The sequence below is a fragment of the Vulpes vulpes genome, chromosome 13 (assembly GCF_048418805.1).
Source record: "Vulpes vulpes isolate BD-2025 chromosome 13, VulVul3, whole genome shotgun sequence".
Lineage (NCBI taxonomy): Eukaryota > Metazoa > Chordata > Mammalia > Carnivora > Canidae > Vulpes > Vulpes vulpes.
Window position 1 is genome coordinate 134,696,370 of NC_132792.1, and position 20,693 is coordinate 134,717,062.

General features: G+C 43.1%; 1 protein-coding gene across 2 annotated transcripts; it reads left to right on the plus strand.

Annotated features, from left to right (window-relative positions):
• Positions 1-2,554: 2,554 nt before the first annotated feature.
• PRDX6 (peroxiredoxin 6) lies at positions 2,555-15,434 on the plus strand. Of its 2 annotated transcripts, none has more exons than XM_072733047.1 (5): positions 2,555-2,757; positions 6,867-7,023; positions 11,395-11,541; positions 12,795-12,941; positions 13,300-13,362. In XM_072733047.1, the coding sequence occupies exons 1-5, from the start codon at positions 2,663-2,665 to the stop codon at positions 13,345-13,347; spliced, it is 594 nt and encodes a 197-aa protein (XP_072589148.1). In that variant the 5' UTR covers positions 2,555-2,662; the 3' UTR covers positions 13,348-13,362. The 2 variants fall into 2 exon arrangements, with proteins under 2 accessions (XP_072589148.1, XP_072589147.1); XM_072733046.1 differs by lacking the exon at positions 13,300-13,362 and adding an exon at positions 14,455-15,434 and having other exon boundaries at positions 2,556-2,757.
• The last annotated feature ends 5,259 nt before the right edge of the window (positions 15,435-20,693 follow it).

Here is a 20,693-nt window from a genome sequence, read left to right on the forward strand (position 1 = left end):
ATTTTGACCGAGATAGGGATACATTAGGATAGGATTAATTTTCCTCCTAATTCTACTCTAAGAAAAATAACAGTGCTAGCATGGGATTAAAGTGACAACAGACACTACTGTGTCAGTAAGTGGTGAGAGACCTTCTGAATAACTGGGAACATGTGCACTCTTAGAAGGCTACTCTCCAGCCACTGTTCACCCACATGTAACAGGGGCCTAGTGTTTCTGACTTTCCAGGAGACAGAAATCCAGATATTTTTGTAAAGACCCCTGTTCTTCAAATGTTTTCAGCTAATTCAAAAGAACTTAAAATGTTGCAGAGCCTAAAGCAAATAGGCATGCAGGGTGCAAAAGACTGCTAGTGTGCAGTTTCTGGCACTGCAAATATTAAGAGGAATTTATCTGATTATATCTGCTTAATTTACAACAGATAGTTCCATAACTATGCTTTTTTTTTTAAGAGAGATCAATAGTCTGCTTCTGTATTCATTCCCCATATTTGTGGTATATGTGTTTTCTACCTCATCTCCATGGCATTAAAAATGGTGTATTAAAGTCAGATTACCCTCTTTTCCATCCTCTCTTTCTCCGTCCCCTGCGAAAGGAGTTAAGACATAGTGCTTTCTAAAACCAAAGCTTGAAGTCAAATTAGTTTAGGTATTAAATTACAGTAGCTTTATAGAGTTCTCTAGAGTGGCTAGAAATTTTACCAGTAATCTTATTGTAAATCCTTGTTTGGGGGGAACTGAGTAAATATGGTTAGTGTGCACACACACACACACACACACACCACAGCACTATGACAAAAACAAATCACAGTATGTGAGTCACTTCTCTTAACACTACCATGTGCCTTCCTTAAGCCTAAGAAGCTCCATGCAGAGGATTTTCCCACTTCTGAACTCCAACCAATTAGCCCCCTCCCCCATCAGCATTTACTCTATATTTTTATCAAAACTGTACATCTGTCTTCCCTGTAAGAGCAGGGACTGCAGCTTATCACTGTATCACCAGGCTGGAACAGTGCCTCGCACACAAATGGCAAAGCAAGACGTATTGCATGAGCCAGTATCATCATCCAAATAATAGCTACCATTTCCAGAGCACTTACTATATGCTAAGTAGTATACCTACATTATCCTAGAGGCTTTCCCAGACCAGACCATCCAACCCAAAGCAGCACCCCAGACACCCTCTAGCACAGAAACTTATTTTATTTCTCTAAAGAGGATTTACTGCTATTTAATATATTCTTGTTTAATTATGTCTCCCCTACTAGAATGAAAACACCAAGAGAACAGTGATTTTGTCTGCCTCATGCTTGGCACATAGCAAATAAATGAATCTAAACCTCCCACCTCCTTGGGTAGCAAAGTCGACTTGCACACAGCAGATCCCAATAAGTATGTTTTAAAATGTATATGGGGTGGGGCACCTGGGTGGCTCAGCAGGTTAAGCAGATGCTTTCAGTTCAGATCCTGATCTGAGGTCCCAGGATGGAGACGGATGTGGGGCTCCCTGCTCAGCGGGGAGTCTGCTTCTCCCTCTGCTTCTGCCCATCCCCTTGACCTGCTCCTTCTCTCTCTGTCTCTCTCTCAAGTGAATAAATAAAATCTTTCTAAAAAATAAAATGTATATGCAGATTTTAGGGGCACCTGGGTGGCTCAGTCCCCTGAGCAACCAACTCCTGGTTTCCCCTTAGGTCAGGATCTCATGGGTTGTGGCATAGAGCCCCTCCTGGGGCTCATGCTCAATGAGGAGTCCGTTTCACATTCTCTCTCCTTCTCCCTCTGCCCCTCCCCCCCTAACAAATAAATCTTTTTAAAAATGTATGTGTAGATTTCGGGATAATTGTGTTGAATAGTTTGTGCTCATAATGCTGGGAAAGGGGAGCAAAATATAAGTTTAGTTCACATTCCCCCAAGCATTGACTGACACAGGTGCTGGAATTTTTGCTGCAATATGAAAGCCACTTCCTCTGACATTAGGTCCCCACCACGTCAGGGTCTTGCCACATCCTCCGATACCGAGTTCACGACGGCTAGGGTGGCTAGGGCGGTCAGGATTCCAGAAGCTCACGCTTCAAAAGAGGCGAGTGCAGGGTCAGGCGACCAAGCGTGAGTGTACAGGATTTCCGCGGATTCGTCATCCCCCCACCCGGATTCTCCACCTCGGGGCTCCCCTTCTGCTGCGTTCCTCTTCCTTGCACCTTCAAAGCCCAGACGCACTGCAGGGTCAAACTTGGCTCACCCCCAAGACTCCGGGGCCCGAGGTCACTGAGCCCCACGTCACGTGAGTGCAGACGCGCGCCGGCGCCCACAGGGTCTGGCAGGTTCAGAGGCAGCAAACGAGTGCCCAGAGCTCACCCAGGCGTGCCCGCGGGTCGGTCGCCACCGTCCCTCCCACCCGCTCGGACCGCAGCTCGGTGCCCCGGGCCGGCCGCCGGGTCCCGCCCCGCCCTGGCCCCGCCCCCACCAGGCCCCGCCCCCACCAGGCCCCGCCCCCACCAGGCCCCGCCCCCACCAGGCCCCGCCCCCACCAGGCCCCGCCCCTGGCTCCGCCCCCTCCGTGCGCGGCCTCTCTCGGCGGCGGGCAGCTGCGCCGCCAGAGCCGGGAAGGCGGTGGTTGCTGCTGCTGCGCCTCCTCGTCTTCCCGCGTCACCGCTGCCGCCATGCCCGGAGGTCTCCTTCTCGGGGACGAGGCTCCCAACTTCGAGGCCAATACTACCATCGGCCGCATCCGTTTCCACGACTACCTGGGAGACTCGTAAGTGCCACCTCGCAGCCCTGCGCTGTCCTCGGCTGACGCCGGGCCTCGGAGGTGCCTTCCCTGTTTCTCCTCCCTTCCGTCCTCCTTCCCGCTCGCCGCCCGCCTCCTCCCCGCACCGGTTCCTGCACGTGCCTCCGGCCGAGTGGCCCCCGCCCCGCGGCGGCCGAGCGCTGCCCTCCCCCAGCCCCGCCGGCGGCCCCCGCGTGGCTGAGCTGGCTCCTCGGCGGGAAAGGGGGAGGGGAACGAATTGGGCTCCCGCGGGTCCGGGCCCCCAGGCGGATGCGGGGGGCTGCCTGCCGCCCTTTCTCGGCCTGGCCCCGCCGAGCCCAGCGGGGGCAAGGGCCGGGCGGCATCAGCGGTCACTTCCCGGGATTCGTGCCCAGCGCCGCACCTCCCTCCCTCCCTCCGTTCTGGAATTTGCTCCCTGGGGAAGGTGGGGGTCTGAGGCCAGAGTCTGAGGTCACTGCTGCTGGCTGAAGGTTTCCGATGGCCCAGCGGGTTATCGGAAGGTCCTGCTCGCGGCAGTGGCATTTGCAGGCTTCTGCTCCCTGCAGTGGCGTTTGCAGGCTTCTCGGCACAAAACGTACGGTTTAAAGCCACCAGCAGCCAAATAATAACTGGCTGAGAGACTTCTTGTCCAGAGCCTCCTCCAGTGGCTGGCATAGGATTTGATAACAGCTCCGGGAGGAACCAAGAACACGGTGCATGTAGGTGTGTCCTTCATTCCAGAACTTGCAACATTTTGAGGGAAGGGCTTTCTGAGGTTGCTCAGTTGCCGTGGCGGTGGCGGGTCCTTGCCGCGGCGGGCAGGCCTGCAGGCTATCCCGTGCACTGGGACGCTCGTACCTCCGGCTTTTGAGACCCTTTTGTTCCTCAGTGGTGTGCCCCTCTCCTTCCTCCCCCCTCTGCCTTGCTTCGAGCACGTGGCCTTGCTGGTAATAGCCAAATCTGGCCTGGGAGTCACACCATTATGATGAATTGATGTTGCCCTGGGTTTTATATTTTACAGCTCCTGAATCAGGCTTTTTAAGTTGCTTAGTTTTAATCTGAAACATCCCAGATATGTCTCATTATATTATGGTTCTGGAGTCGCAGCAGCCCCACCACACTGGTTTCTTTTTTTTTTTTTTTTTTATTGAGGTACAATTGACTTACAGTGTATATTAGTTTCAGGTGTACAACAGAGTAATTAGACAATTCTATACATTATTCAGTGCTCATCGCAGTAAGTGTAGTCACCGTCTGTCACCATACATTACAGTTTTATTGGCTGTATTCTCCATGCTTTACTTTTCATTTCCATGACTTACATATTTTATAACTGCAAGTTTGTGCCTCTTAGTCCCCTTCTCCCCCCACTTGCTCTGGCAACCGTGGTTTTCTTTTCTTTTTTTTTTTTTTTAATTTATTTATTTATGATAGTCACAGAGAGAGAGAGAGAGACAGAGACACAGGCAGAGGGAGAAGCAGGCTCCATGCACCGGGAGCCCGACGTGGGATTCGATCCCGGGTCTCCAGGATCGCGCCCTGGGCCAAAGGCAGGCGCCAAACCGCTGCGCCACCCAGGGATCCCCAACCGTGGTTTTCTGTATTTATGAGTCTGTTCCTGGCTTTTTGTGTGTTCAGTTTGCACTGTGATGTAGTAACACTTAACAATTCTTCCATGATTTGTTATCCTTTTTATTTAGTGTCCAGGTGTATGTGTATATAGACAGAGAAAGAGAAGTTTATGAGATTAATCAATGACTGGACAGGGCTATGCAGAGAACCTGGGAGAGATTCTTACATTTTAGGCCTGCATATCCCCTTACAATCCTTTAATTCCATTGTCCAGCCACTGATTAAGGGAAAAGCCAAGCTTTGTGAAAGAGAAGATTAGGCTAGGAAAAAAAAAAAAAAAAAAAAAAAGATGAGAAATGGAACATTCAGACTGTAAAGGCAGGAAATAACCTCAGAAGTACAGATTGTGTCCAATATCATAATCTAGGTATTAGTATTTCTCCAAAAGTCCATGGGATTTTCAGAGTATGTTCCTTCCCATTCCTATCAATAGCCCTCACCCGGAAATAACAAAATCTTACCAGAACTCTTAGATTGTATTGATTAAAGTATTAACATAAGTATATTTACTATAGCAATAATTATAAATGCTGTCACTATTTAAGCTAACCCTAATTTGGGGGGTTTCTGTTGTTGTTTATTGGCCCCTGGATCTATCTCAATTTCATTAAAAGTGGTACCTTCTCAGGGAACCACCAGTAGGAAGATGAGAAAAATACCTGCATCTGTAACAAGTAGTATAACAAGTCAGCCTCAGATCAGGCATGGGGTAGTATTCCCTACCCTACCCCAAAGAGAAGTTGGAGCTCTTTATATAATAATAGGTTTTGATGGGTTTTGCCTAATATGGTTTTTTCCAACTCTGTTCTGTGGGTTATTTCAATTCGGATGCCAGTTTTTGATCCATGTGTTTTTTGGAGGAAAAAAAATAAAATAACTTCAGACATTACAGGTATCTACTACCTCTGACAATTGGAAACAACTAAGGGGTTGGGTGCTGCATTTGATGACTTTAATCAACTTTATCACTGTTTTTGTATGATTGTGGTAGAAGCAGCTTCTTTACCCTACGTTTTCACCCCAAAAAAGGTGTTTTCTTGGGATTTTCTGGGGGTTAGTGAGTGAGGACCCTTCCCTTAAAGGAGGAAACTTTTTGTCTTTTGGAAATAAGGAAGGAAATGGGATAATGTAATTAAACTACTCTTTAGGAGCACAATAGGGAGACTTTGAGGGGAATAGTAAGACATTCTCAGAGTTACCCTATCCCTAGCCACATGGCACACTGGAGTTTGGCTTCTGAGGGAGGCAGGATGTGAAGTGGCTTAAACTTAGTTCCTTAGCATGATTCAGCAAAACATTCTTGACACACAATGGAAAGAGTATGTCTAACGCTGATAATTCATCAATCCTGTAACAACACAGGAAGAAATGTCCTATTTATTTTTTTCTCATCTTCTGCAGACTTTCTCTTAAGTCTCATCCGACCCTTAAGCAGATCGTTTGCCATAGAACCTAAGGCCTAGATTTTACGTAAACCTAGGTTATTTCTTTCGAAAGATGTATGTCCCTCTTATTGCATAAAAAAGTAAGCATACTACAATCCTCCAGAATCTTTAAAAATATTACCTCTCTCTTCACAGGCTTGCCCAGGTCCCTCTATCGTTCTTGTGGGAAGGCTTTTCCTTTCCTGAAGCCTGGGAGTCCAAGTTGATGTCCCAATATGCCCGACTCCAAACAAATACCTGACTGGGAAGGAGGAACCCTTGTTTCTGCTTTTGTAACTTGGCAAACTTTGAGAGATCAGCTTGGCATTTAGGCTAGGTTTAGTAATCTACTAGTTTAGGATCCTGGTTTAATGTAAGTCAACAGGGGTTATGGCAAACCAAGTGTTAAGTTTTCCTTTTCAGTCAGAAGAGTAGTTTCTATTGCAGAGGAGAAGAAAATAGTAGTCCAAAAGTTCTGGTGACTTCGATTGAAATGTGCTTAAAATCTATGCACAGTGTTGCCTTAGGCAATGATGATTTAGATGCTAGAATTTATGTAAGAGTCTGTAGTTGTAACAATCTATTGTAGGCTGTCAGTTTTCTGCCCACTTGATCTTAAAGCAAGAAGCAAGACTGCAAATGAAGAGACAGGTAAAACTGTTTAAGTGCAGTTGTTTTGTCAGGTTACAAGGATCGTGTGTCCTGTTTGGCAAGCTAGGTCAGTAAAGTCCATTTACAAAAGTTTTTATATCCATTCACTACAAAGAAGCCAAGTGTCAACTTTAATTTTACATATAAATAGGGGATAGAAGCCTATTTATTTCAGATTACATAACCTGCTTATTTTCGCAGTCAGGCATTTGTTTGGAGTGGGGCATATGGGGACATTCATTGTTGAAGCTGAATATCAGGGTCTCTATGCCTAGAAAGAAAATAGAAGTAAGAAAGAAAAGTAATTGTCCTCATAAGCATTCATTTTTGACCTAGGATTTGTGATTTCTTGTTCTACATGATGGTAATAACCTCTCCAGTCATTTGTGACTTCCTTTTCCTTTGTTTCAGATGGGGCATTCTCTTCTCTCACCCTCGAGATTTTACCCCTGTGTGTACTACAGAGCTTGGCAGAGCTGCAAAGCTGGCACCAGAATTTGCCAAGAAGAATGTTAAGATGATTGCCCTTTCAGTGGACAGTGTTGAAGACCATCTTGCCTGGAGCAAGGTATAGTACCAATTGGCATGTGCTTTGAGGTTATAGATCAAGTTATAAATTACATAGAGTAGCTTGGTTTGGGTTTTGGTTTTTTTTAAATTTTTTATTTAAATTCAATTTAGTTGTATTATTAGTTTCAGGGATAGAATTTAGTGATTTATCAGTTGCATGTAATACCCAGTGCTCATCACATCAAGTGCCCTCCTTAATGCCCTTCATCCAGTTAACTGCATGCCCGATCCACCTCCCTCTAGCAACCCTCAGTTTGTTCCCTAGAGCTAAGAGTCTCTTAGGCTTTGTCTCCCTTTCTGTTTTCATCTTATTTTTACTTCCCTTCCCCTATGTTCATCTGTTTTGTTCCTTAAATTCCACATGAGTGAAATCATATGGTATTTTTTTTCTGACTGGCCTATTTCACTCAGCATAATACCTTCTAGTTCCATCCATTTCTAGTTGCCAATCTTACAAATGGCAAGATTTCATTCTTTTTGATGGCTGAGTGATATTCCATTGTATATATTACACCACATCTTCTTTATCCATTTATCTGTTGATGGACATCTGGGCTCTTTCATAGTTTGGGTATTGTGGACATTGCTGCTATGAACATTAGGGTGCAGGTACCCCTTCAAATCACTGTTTGTATCCTTTGGATAAATACCCAGTAGTGCAATTGCTGGGTCATAGGGTAGTTCTAGTTTTAACTTTTTGAGGAACCTCCATACTGTTTTCCAGAGTGGCTGCACCAGTTTGCATTCCCACCAACAGTGTAAGATTGGTTCCGCTTTCTCTGCATCCTTGCCAACATCTGTTGTTTCCTGAGGTGTTAACTTTTATAGAGTAGCTTGGTTTTTTGAGGTAAAGGTACAAGTAACCTCAGTTTCAAACTTCACCAATTATCTGAAAATCTGACTTGGACTGTATTGTGACCTCCTCCTTGCTAAATGCAGTGTTCAGTTCTCAGCCCTAATCTTTCTTGGCCTACTAGCAGCTTTCAACCCACTGATCACTGTATATTCTGAAACATTTTACCCTCTTGGCTTCCAGACACAACATCTCTAACTATTCCTGCTTATCCTCAGACTGAGCCCCATCATTTTCCAACTCCTGATTTATGCTGACGTTGCCCTGGATGCATTTCGTAGATGCCTTCTCTTTTTATCTACACCCTCCCCCTGTTGAGCTCATCCACTCACTTCTAAATGCTGTGATGCCCAAATTTCATCTGCAGGCCAGACTCCGCTAGCTTCCAGACTGATAGAACCAATGCCAGCTCAGCCTCTCCCTGGGATGTCCTGTCATCTCACACTTTATATATCTAACACTGGGTTCCTTTTCATAATCCTTTTCATCTTAGCTAATGGACACTGCATTTTCATAGTTGCTCAGGCAAAAAGCCAGACGTCTTCCTTAATTCCTCTGGTTTTTCCATGTCCATGTCTGATTCATCAGGAAACTTGTCTACCCCACCTTTAAAATTATCCAGAATCCTATTTGGAAGACCCTTTCCCCAGATATCTTTATGGCTTGCCCTCACCTCTTTCTGGTCTTGACTCAAATGACTCCTCCTGAAAGCCTTCCATGGCCTCCTTATCTAAGATTATAACTCCCCTCCATACTGCCTAGCCCCCTTTGTCTCCTTAGCACTTGTCACCATCTAAAAGAAAATGCTCTGCACATTGCCAGTTTCTTTTGTTTATTTATCCACACCCACCAGAGTGGACGCTCAGTAGGGCAGATTCCCTTTCTGTGTACTGCTAGACAATATTTGGCACCCAGTACATTCTAGGCAGTCAGTCTATACATGTTGAATGCATGGCCTGAAGGAATTGTCTGCTTTCAACAAAAGGATTGACTTGGACAATAAATGTGGTGGTTGAGGCTTAACTCAGGAACATTCTGATGACTTTGCTACAACATGCCACTAAATAATGCTGATAGGTAAGTTTCGAGGGACACTTAGGCATTATAGCAAGCACTCCACATACAACTGGATAAAAGATGTGGTCCTGACTTGTGAGTTGGCACCTGGGGCTGTATCCCTTGGCCATCTCATGCTAATTAATCCTGTGTCTGAGATTAGAAGAATGATATATAGGAGAAAAGAGAAGGGCATTGCTCTTTCTTGGGGTGGGATTTTTTTTTCATTCCTTACTTCTGGCTATGACTAATGGCTACATTTCTACAGCGTTCTCTCAGACCATTTCTCATTCATTCCTGGGAGCAGCCCTTTACAGGAGGCGTAGTTCTTGTTCTCATGTACATAGATGAGAATACCTTCTCCTCCCACCGAGTCAGAGGGACTTGCTCAGGATTGTCCTGCTGGAAAATGATCGCAGTCAGAACTTTATACCAATGCTATTTGTGATACTAAATGCTGGAGGGTAGGCATTAGCCAGATTTAGGACAGAATAAAGCCAAAGTATGTGGTTCTTTGGCATTCTTGGATGTAACATAATGCCCATCAGGAAGTGGCAGTGTTGACCATTATTATGGTATAGCAATCATTAAAACTGGAAATCACCAAAGGAAGAGCATATCACCTATCATGTGACACCCTTAAAGTACAGCAGTGTCCCCGGCTTCATTTTTAGCTGGTGAGCTTCTGCCTTAGAATTTTCACAACTGCAATTGCATTCAATAGGAAACAGGTCCCAACTATCAGAAGCAGTGGCCAAACTTTGACCTTCAGCTGGTTAAATAGGAAACTTTAGGGTGCCTCTATCATGAAGCCATTGTGATTCCTTTTCAGTTGTGATGACCTGACAGGGAGCCAGTGATAAGAGAAGGGAAATTGAGATAATAAAATTAAGGAACAGGTTAAAATGCCTTCTTACCCATTTCAAAGTTCATCGATACCACTCTTATCCTGTCATGTCTGTTGAGAAATTAGATTCTATAACTGCCATGACATCAGCCTGTTTTACTTTTAAGACTCCACATAATACATAGACCTTATTCCAACTTTTTTTAAAGATTTATTTTATTCACAAGAGACAGAGAGAGGCACAGGCAGAGACACAGACACAGGCAGAGGGAGAAGCAGGCCTCATGTAGGGAGCCCTACGCAGCACTCTATTCTGGGACTCCAGGATCACACTCTGGGCCGAAGGCAGGTGCTAAACTGCTGAGCCACCCAGGGATCCCCCTTATTCCAACTTTAAATCCTCTTTTCTGCTACTTCTTAAAATTCCACCAAGCTAAGTTACTCACTCTCTTCCCAATTACTTACATGCAGACTTGTCTCCATGTTTCATTAATACTGCTCCCCTTACCTGTAAAAATCTGATCCATTCTTCAAGTCCCCAGGTAGATATCTTCCCTGAAGTCATAACAAACTGGGCAGACCTACAAATTGGGGACATTAGTATTCTTTGGCATTGACAGTCTACCATTTAAATATTAGAGTCTTGCATTTGCTGCTATTTCATAGGGGAATCATCTTAACCAAAGTAGAAGTTTCTTTGAAGGCAAGAAGTGTGCCTGACTCATCCACATGTACTTGCTCTAGTGTTTACCCCACTTTAAGTGCTAGATCAATGCTTGATCGAATAATTAAGCTAGATCCCCCGCTGCTGCCCCTCCACCCCCTGCAAAGGCTTCTAGGGATAGGAAAAGAAGTGAATGAGTGAAGTTTACTAGGAATAAGGAAGAAAATACATTACTGTCTTTCAGTTGAGACCTGAAATGCTTTGTGTTCTGTGTGGATTTCACCCTCGTGTACATTTACCTCTGCCTTTCACCCATAAAAAATTTACATTTTACTGTCCTTAAAGTATATATTCAGCTCTCCATTCTTGGGTTTGTTTTAAGCGTTGTGATTTTTTTTCATTTCTTAATAATGTTCCTCAATTTTATTATCTTAACTTCCGTGCTCTTGTCACTGGCTCCCTATCAAGTCATTGCCTTATAGTAGCATATTGTCTGGGTCAGGGTACTTAGAGGGCAGGCACTAGATCTATAGAATTATCTTTGCATGTGGCATTATTTCTAGATGTGATGGACTTAATGAACCCATTATTTCTGATGGTATTTACTTGTTGTGTACCAGGGGTTCCTTGTATTAGGATCTAACTACAGTATTTGACTTTTTAAAGCTGCTTTCTTTCTTGCTACTTAAAGTAGTAAAAGCGTGCCAAATTTTAAGAGAACTGGATATGAAAAGGGTCTATGGTTATAACCTAAGAACTCTACCATACTGTTCTGTCAAGACTGATTGGAATGAGGGGTGTTCATTCATTCATTTCCTTACTCAGATTGCTTAGAGAAAATTATGATTGTGGTCCTCTTTCCTGTCTTACAAGACAATAGCTGTTAACTGATTGAATTTAGAAGATGTGTTTGGTTTAGAATTCTTTTTCCTCTTTCACCTGCATTCAGGATATCAATGCCTACAATGGGCAGGAGCCCACAGAAACATTACCTTTCCCCATCATTGATGATAAGAATCGGGACCTTGCCATCCTGTTAGGCATGCTGGACCCGGCAGAGAAGGACGAAAAGGGCATGCCTGTGACAGCTCGTGTGGTGAGTCATAGAAATCCGTTATGTAGTCCTCAGGACCGGCCAGGTGCTATGTCTAACTGAGTGCTTGCACCAACTCCAGGAAATAAGGAAATATCTTCAATTACAAAACAACTATATTAATGGCAATATCACTGATCGTCTGTACTGCTAATGAAAGTAAAATCTTCAGCTAAATTTTTTAATTGCTGAATTTGACACCTTGGAAATCTACATAAAATAAATAAGTAGTTATTGTAAGATGTCATCTGAAAGTGAAGAATCTTTTCTCCAGCTCTCCTGACAGCCCTCTCTTTAAAGTGGTGGGCCATACCGTTCTCCATAAGGTAGCTCTGGTTTGGAATTCCTGTTTGTTCTGTCCGTATCACTAGAGAGGAAACAAGGCCTCATCTGCAAAAATGTACAACTATTTGAGGGACCAGTATCAACTCCCATTAGTATATTTTTTAAGATAATCATCCCTAGTTAACCTTGTACCTTCCTGAAGACTTTCCTGGATTTCATTTTCATAACAGTTTTTCTTACTGAAATAGCCAGAACCAGTAGAATTCCCTTCTAAGTTTAGAAAAATAACAGGGAACGTGCCTGGCTGGCTCAGTCAGTAGAGCATGTATGTGACCCTTGATCCCAGGGTTGTAAGTTCTAGCCCCACATTGGGTGTAGAGATATTTAAAAATAAAAAATATATCTTAAAAAAAGAACAATAACAGTATAGATTCTATTTACCTTTTACTTGTCCTTAAAGTATATATTCAACTCTCCATTCTTGGGTTTAAGTTTTGTGGGGGGTGTTTTTCATTTCTTAATAATGTTCCTTAATTTTATTATCTTCCCTTTTCTTGTCACTGGTTACCTATCCAGTCACTGCCTTACAGTAGCATAATGTCTGGGTCAGCCACCCAGATTAATAGTTTGATGCATTCTAGATGTTGAGGGAGGCCGGGAGGAGTGTTTTGGTTGTTTTTGTTTTTAACACCCTTGAACATTTCTAATGACTGAAGAGCTTTCAAAGAGGCTTTAATATCAAAAACACTTAAAGAGGGGCCCCTGGGTGGCTCAGTGGTTGGGCGTCTGCCTTTGGCTTGTGAACCCGGGGTCCTAGGATTGAGTCCCATATCGGGGTGCCTGAAGAGACCCTGCTTCTCCTTTTGTCTGTGTCTCTGCCTCTCTGTGTCGCTCATGAATAAACAAAATCTTAAAAAAAAAAAAAAGACACCTAAAGAATTCCTCTATTTATGCATCTGTGTGCTTTGCAGGTGTTTATTTTTGGTCCTGATAAGAAACTGAAGCTGTCTATCCTCTACCCAGCGACCACTGGCCGGAACTTTGATGAGATTCTCCGAGTAATTACCTCCCTCCAGCTGACGGCAGAGAAGAGGGTTGCCACCCCGGTTGATTGGAAGGTAAAGTTGTTAAAAGGGCAGATACCCAACTTGCCTTGCAAGGCCTAAGGGCCCGGTCTCTAAATGGCTGTCCTCAGAGTCTTTGTTACATGGGGCTTTATGTCTGGCATGCACACACAGGCAGGCTTTTCCTGCCTGGCTAAGTTTCAGATTGGCTGTGAGGCCACTGTCAAGATCTTCAACACCTTTTATATATAATACAAGTCCCTATATTGCTTTCTAACTTGTAGGTCATTTGATCAAATTAATTGGTGAGAAAGATTCCGTTTCCTTTTTTTTTTTCTTCTTGTTGTTTTTACGATTCCGTTTCCTAATAAAAGTTTTTTTTTTTTAAACCTTCAACCCTCTTAAAAACTAGGAAAATAATGGCAAAATATTTACGGCTAAACTTAGATTGGCCGCTTAAGTCATGGCTGGAAAACCACATGGTGTATTAATGTCATGGAACATTTCGTTTCTGGTAAGCTTCATTAAGTCTTTTAAACTCAAGTCGGATTCTTGGAATCATGTTCATAAACATTTAATCTCTAGGATTTCTGCAAAAGGACAGGACATCACAAAAAATGTCACCACATTTTTAAACATGCGCTAATCTGAATGCCAGGTTGTGTTGGTTTTGTTTTTCCTGACCAGCAAATCATTTAAATTCTGTGTCCATCCACTGAATATGTATTTATTGAGCCCAGGCAGTGGGCACTGGGATAGAGCAGTGAAAAATATCGATATAAATGTAAATAGAAATCCCTGCCCTCATAGAGCTTACAGTCCACTGGGTGGAGACACACAGTCAGCAAGTTTCCAGTGCATTAGGTGACATTGAACAGGACAGAATAATCAAGCAGAGGTGGAGAGAACCAGAACACGGTTGGGAGGGTTGGTTTTATAATTGGCTGTCAAGGAAGGCCTTTTCTGAAGGGACTTTTGTTTTTTTTTTTTTTAAACAATTTTTTTTTAATTTTATTTATTTATGATAGGCACACAGTGAGAGAGAGAGAAGCAGAGACATAGGCAGAGGGAGAAGCAGGCTCCATGCACCGGGAGCCCGACATGGGATTCCATCCCGGGTCTCTAGGATCGCGCCCCAGGCCAAAGGCAGGCGCCAAACCGCTGCGCCACCCAGGGATCCCTGAAGGGACTTTTGGGAAGGACACAAAGAAAGCAAGGGACCAAGTCATGCATATTTGTGAGAGAGGTGCACTGCAGGCAAAAGGAACAGCTAAAGAAAGTGAGCTTGGTGGATTTGAGAAACAGAAGAAAAGCCAGTGTGCCTGCAAGAGAAGGAGCAGGAAGTGGGGCAGCCGGAAGGACTTAGAATTAAACCTTTGCAGGTGTTTAATGCCAAGCCATCACTGGGTTTAAAATCAGATGATTTCTTGTTAAGATAGGAAAGTAGTTCCCTTAGGAAAGTGTCAGAGATCAAAACAAAGTTCCTCAGAGGGGGAGAGTAAACCAATCCAGAGTTCTTCTCATTTCACTTTACTTGAATTTCAGTATTCTCCATGTCTTTCAATAGGATGGAGACAGCGTGATGGTTCTTCCCACCATCCCTGAAGATGAAGCCAAAAAACTCTTCCCTAAAGGAGTCTTCACCAAAGAGCTCCCATCTGGCAAGAAGTACCTCCGCTACACACCCCAGCCTTAGTCTCTCCGAGGAGTCGGTGCTGGAGCTGTTGGTGTAGCTCAGTGAGCCAGAGGATCCCGGCTGCCAGTCATGTTCTCCTGCAACTGTTCCGTCAAAACATCCTGGGGTGATCACAGCTAAAGCCTTTAGGTTGCTCTACTACTGGCTTATTAAATGAAAATGGCACTAAAAATTTCTTGGGATCCTTTACTCTGTGCCTTCACCAGCATTCAACTCTGTTCATATACCTTAGCATTCACCACTGACTCTCTTTGAAATATAGTCTGTATGAGAGGCTCTGATCTTGGATCTTTACAAGATTTGGGATCATTGAGGTAGCATGGTTGGAAAAGCCTGCTTTGTTCCATTGTAGAATGACTATCCATTTTTTTAGCTATTCTAATCAAATCCAGAACTTGGGGTACAGATTCCTCTGTGATGAGTATTTAAGATGTTCTTCACTCTTCAGTGTTTGGATCACAGCAGGGGCAAAAAACCTTGCGGTTCTATACTTTTTCAATAGATAAGTGAGATGAATAGGGGGAAGGATCTTTAAATACTGTGCTATAAAGAAAATCTTTCAGTAAATCTCCACCAAAAGAAGGAGGCTATAGGAAAGGCTCCACTTGCCTGCCAGGGAGGTGTACCAGAAGGTGTGAGCAATATGACAGTGCCATGTGCCTTTCATACAAAGTATTTTCATATGTTGGTCTGCTCTGCAATGATGGACATAAGCAAGGGCACACCTTCGAGAGAAAGGAGATGATGATGGAAACTTTTTTATAGAAGTATTCTTGCAGTGAGGGGGTGAGTCTTTTTTCTGATTCTTGCTTTTGGGGGATCAGCAAATAAAATTCTTTGTTAAAACTGGACCAGAGAATTCTGTTGTCACGTTTTGAAGTACTAGTTTAGACTCTCCTGCACGGCAGAGGTCTGCTGGAAATGGCATTGGTACTTACTTTCCTCCAAAGGCAGATACATAAAATTTCATATAATGAAAATGGAAGAGCAACTGATGAATAAGTGATTTCACCACATCTCTTGGCCCGCTTTGGTCCTTCCTATTATTTCCCTGGGTCCTTGTGTTTGTGACTCCTGTATAAAGAGCTCTCCTAACGTATTACTTTAATTGCATTACTAGGCTTAAGAATATGAATCTTGAGGAAAATAGTACATCTGTGCTTTTCTGGAAAGATACTAAAGACTGAGAACTCATGGTCTCTCAGACTTTTATTAGACTGTGCTAATATATCCTGGGTTTAGAAAGAAGTATATACAATATATACTATACCTGGTATAGTCTCTTGTATGTAGTCCTTTATTGCATAGAATATAATAATGTAAAACATGATGCCCAGTGCCAGGTGTTAGACAAGTCATTAAGTCTTCAGTTTCCTTGAATTCTCCACATGTAAAATTCAAGTGACACCAGGAAGGTTGAAAATGGAGTAAAAATCAAAGTTACCCAATATCCTGAAAAATGCTGGTGTGAAAGACAAGCGGACTGGTGCCCTGCTCTTGCCTCTTCAAGTCACAGTATATTTTGCCCTTAAAGAACTAATACCTAAAAAAAAAAAAAAAGAAAAAAAAGAAAAAGAACTAATACCTGGTCCTCTAGAGTATATCTCCTAATATCCTAATCCTTGGATCCCTGGTCTCCTGTCCCCTCCCCAGCTATTAGATTCCTCTAATAGCTGTTCTCTTCTCTTCCCTTGGCTGTTTGATTCTGCTAGTCCTTGTTTCTTGGAAAGGCTGGCTTCAACTTTCTTTCATGGTGACAGTTCAAAGTCTAAATCTCCAACATTAATTATCCAGACCTGAGTGTTGGTCTTTACTGACCGATGGAACATGTGCTATTGAATATCCAAATTCAAAATCAAGTTGGTCAAAAAAATAAAATAAAAATAAAAACAAAAAAAAACAAAATCAAGTTGGTCAACTTTCCACCCAGTAAATCTCCTGTCGTCCCCCCACCCCCGCCATTGCTCCCTCAGGCACCCAAACCTTGGTGTTTTGTTTGGCCATCTCTATCTGTATATATGATACAAAGACAATGAAAAAGCTCAAAGGAAAAAGGGGCCATGTACCCCCCAAGTCGAGTTCTGGCTCTCTCACCACACAGCCATGAGACTTTGTGAAAGTATTGTTTTCCAAATATAAAGTAGTACATAATAAATATGTATGATTTATCAATTGGAAGTGAATATATGACCATCGTGACTATGGGAGAAGCATAAGGAATCTGAGAGGTAGTCTGTGGACTTTGGTGGAAATATACCACTTCTACGATTCTCCAAGTGGTGAACCTGTGGCTCCTGTGTGCTTTTGTCACAAGTCTGATCTCACTTCTAACCTGCACCCTAAGTGTAGGAATCTTCATCGTGATGCTCAGCAAAGGGGAAGGAGCCAGAATGGTGTGTCTAAATGACCAAGTCAAAATGCCAATTGGGTGCAACGAAGTGGCTGGTATAGTTGTTTACTCCCTCTGACTCCACCTCTTTAGGGCATGCAAATTGAAGAAATACAACTTTAATTTTAGCTTAAAGAGTGTGTTAAATAGATAAAAGGTTATTACCACTTTCTTGGCAGTACCTGGCTCAGAAATAGACAAGTGATTCAATTCTTGGGAATGAGGATCTTTAAAGTTTCTAGAAGAATTCTATCTCCTGACAGCAGTTGGAGGCCTTTGTTTTTTGTTTTGTCTCGCACAAAACATGAATCACAAATTGGTCCTGGCAGCATCTGATAACCTGGGAATGGGGAACCATAGAATGAGGCTGTAAAGGTCAACAGCAAAGTGGAGAGAAAAAGCTCTGAACCTTCATCATCTTAGTCCACCAATTGTGAGCCTGTGCTACCTCTTGACTTACGGAGTATATAAAATAATAAATTTCCTTAAGATTTAAGCCTTTTGAGTTGGGTTTAGGCCAAAAGCATCCTAACTGATATATATGGAATGAAGTAGTGTTCTTTCAGATACTTGGTGATGTGCCTCCTAAGCAAGACTAGTGCAGACTAGGGTATCTCAAGTTTCAATATTCAAATTCCACGAGGAGTGTTACCCACCCCCAGAGACTGACTCTGTAGTTGGCCAGATGTTCATTTGTAATACCCAGGTGATTATGAGGCAGAGTCGAACAGATATTGAAGTTATTACCCAATATTCATTTACCCCTTATTTTCGCTAAAAAACACCCAGATTGTATCCAGGTGGCAAAGTGGAGTGCCAGTTAAAATTCATCTTAAGGTGATAGGATTGGGCACTCAGTGCTGGTCCTCTTGAGGTCCATTCCTAAATAAAAGGCAAAACCTCATGAAGAGAAAAACCCCTTGCCCTCCTAAAAAGCCAGTAGGTTTCCCAGAGGTACAGATGTCACTTTGCAAGCCTGAGACTCAAAGTCACAGGCCAAGGGTCAGGGAAGAAGCTGCAGCCTCCCTCCACGATAACTTCCGCAAGCAGCTGCACCTACCCTCCTCTGCCTATTTCCAACATTTTGTTACCCTAAGAAAAATGAAGCCTCAGGGGCCTGGGTGGCTCAGTCTATTAAGGGTCTGCCCTCAGCTCAGGTCATGATCCCTGGGGTCGAGCCTCACATGGGGCTCCCTGCTGAGCTTCTCCCTCCCCCTCTGCCCACTGCTCCTACTCCCCCTGCTTGTGCTCTCTGTGTCAAATACATAAATATTTTTTTTTAAAAAGGCAGAAGAAAAATGAAGACCTTAATAGAATAAGTCAAGTGGATGAAAGGTACAGCATAGGGAATATGGTCACTGGTACTATAATAGCATCATGTGGTGACAGGTGGTAGCTACACTTGGGGTGAGCACAGCATAAGGTTTAGAGAAACTGAATCACTATGTTGTACACCTGAAACTAACAGCATTGTGTGTCAACTCACATAATTTTTTAAAAAGGAAAATGAAGCATATGTAATGGGGAACAGAAGGCTAGCTGAGGACAAAGCACAAGCTCACACCCCGCAAACAACCTCCACCCCCCGACCGACCCTCCCCTGCCAGGTGCGCTATGTGTGATATTTCTCCAGAAGTTCCAATTGTCTTCCTGTTAATGTCTTGCTAGAAGGAAAAACAACCTTGACAATAGCAAGGCCTCCAGTATCCTGTGAGTCCTCTTTAACAGATGAAAATCCTTTTGAAACCTCCCCTTTTCCTTACGTCCTCCAACTACCAAGTATATAATCAGCCACCCCTCACAACCCTGGGGCAGCAGGTCTTTCTGCCCTCAGGTCCTGTCCCCAGTCTTTAATAAAACCATCATTTTGCACCAAAGACTTCTTAACAATTCTTTCTTAGTCCTATTCTCAGGACCCAACCCCACCAAACCTCACCTATATTCCAAAACTACTTCATACGTGGTTCAGTCACAGTGGTCAGATTCCTGTATGTACAGCCACATCCAATATTTTTTGGCATGCTGGTGATCGCAGTCCAAACTGCCCTGTTATGCTAGGTGTCCAGAAGTTTCTAATAAATAGGTAGGCCTGACTTTTCCCCTAACCTTTTCTTCTATTCTTACCTCTATTATGGTTTTCCGTAGAGTAGAGAACCAAATATCCTTTCAAAATCTTGTTGAAATGAAAAGGGATAATGGATTCCAAATAATAAACCATCAGACCATAAAACTAAATTTTATTTGACTTTTAAAAAGAAATTGAAAAGTGATACCAAAGAATATTATGCACTGTAAGATTGTTAATTTCTCCTAAACTTTGTTTTCAGTAACTAAGATTGTGAAATACAGTTCCATTTTTCAACATTTACTAAACTGGGGAGGGAGGGAATAACGTTTCTCTGGAAAATGTTAGGCACTAAGAACAAATCAAATAAATTATAGGTCATGTGCTTTAGTCAGTAATATATCAATTATACAATGCTTTTGATAACTTTTACCCTCCTAAAACAGTAGGCCATAAATTATATTATTATCCTGAAGAATTTATGAACATCTCGAGGATAATGCAACTGCTTAAAATTGGAGCTTTTCCATCAACTGTGAAATAAATACAGCAGTTAATTGTTCCAGCAACTTCTAAGTAACCTCCTCACCAGGTAATCCTTCAGCACTTAGGCCAGGTGTTAGCTCAGTCTTTAACCTGACTCCACATATCACATTAGCACCATTAATATTCTTTTCTAAAATGGGATGCACTTTCCAACTATAAAAGAAACTCAAAAGTAAAAATATTAGACGATAAGCATTTCAGGAAAAACAAACTACTAAATGCAATCAGAAAACTTACTGAGAATTTTCTATTTTATCATCTGAAACATTCCCTCTAAACGATTTTTGATATTAAGGGCTGTGAGACACATGTGTATCTCTACCGTCAGACATCATCTTGTAAAGAGATACTACATTAATTCAGTAAGAGCAGTCAGACAAAGGTGCACTTCAGGAAAAGAGAAACGTCAAGAGAGTGGAATTCTAGTTGTTTGTGACCGATTCCAAGATAACGGGAAATTTCTTTCCTAAAAAATGATAAATTTTTTTAAATAATGGGGCCTGGAAAAGATAGCAACAATGAGGAGTCAGTTGAGTCAACTACTTGACTCCCAACTAGGTTTCCCATTTGTGAAATAGGGTCCTTTTAAGAAGTCTCTGAGGAGAGGATGACCCTAGGAAGGCTACCTAAAAGAACTAAGTTGTTCTCTATAAGGAACCATAAGTCATACATTTGGTCAATGCAAACTTCCTTCCCTCAGCAAACACACTGTACACCACCCTGACTGTCAGATGACTGTGCAGACCCAAAATTTCTATTAAAAGGGTCTTAGGGTGACTCTGGTTGGGGATGTGGTGAACCAAGGAAGTTCTCTTGAAGCTGTGTAAGTGCTCTCTTGGAGAGCATATTTATTTGGGGTGACTTTGCAACTGGGAGAGAGAGGGTGCTGAAGGTCCTTGCAGCCCATCCCGGACACCACTGACTGCTCCCTGGTCTACCTGTGCATTTGTCTAGCTAGCAACCTAGTGCCTGTGAGAGCCGTCTTCTCCGCTCAGCTGTGGGCTTGAGCCCAAATGAGCTCTTTGAGGGGCTCTGACAGAGACTCCTTGAGTAACTAGTCTCGTAGGTCCCCTAGTGCCAAGAATTACCCCCACTCTGCCCTGCCCCGGT

What these genes read in the sequence shown, in the direction of transcription:
- PRDX6 (XM_072733046.1), top strand. Translation starts at nt 2,663, where the DNA reads ATGCCCGGAGGTCTCCTTCTCGGGGACGAGGCTCCCAACTTCGAGGCC. An exon ending in CACGACTACCTGGGAGACTC is followed by an intron (nt 2,758 to 6,866) that starts GTAAGTGCCACC and finishes CCTTTGTTTCAG; the next exon opens with ATGGGGCATTCTCTTCTCTC. An exon ending in TGCCTGTGACAGCTCGTGTG is followed by an intron (nt 11,542 to 12,794) that starts GTGAGTCATAGA and finishes TGTGCTTTGCAG; the next exon opens with GTGTTTATTTTTGGTCCTGA.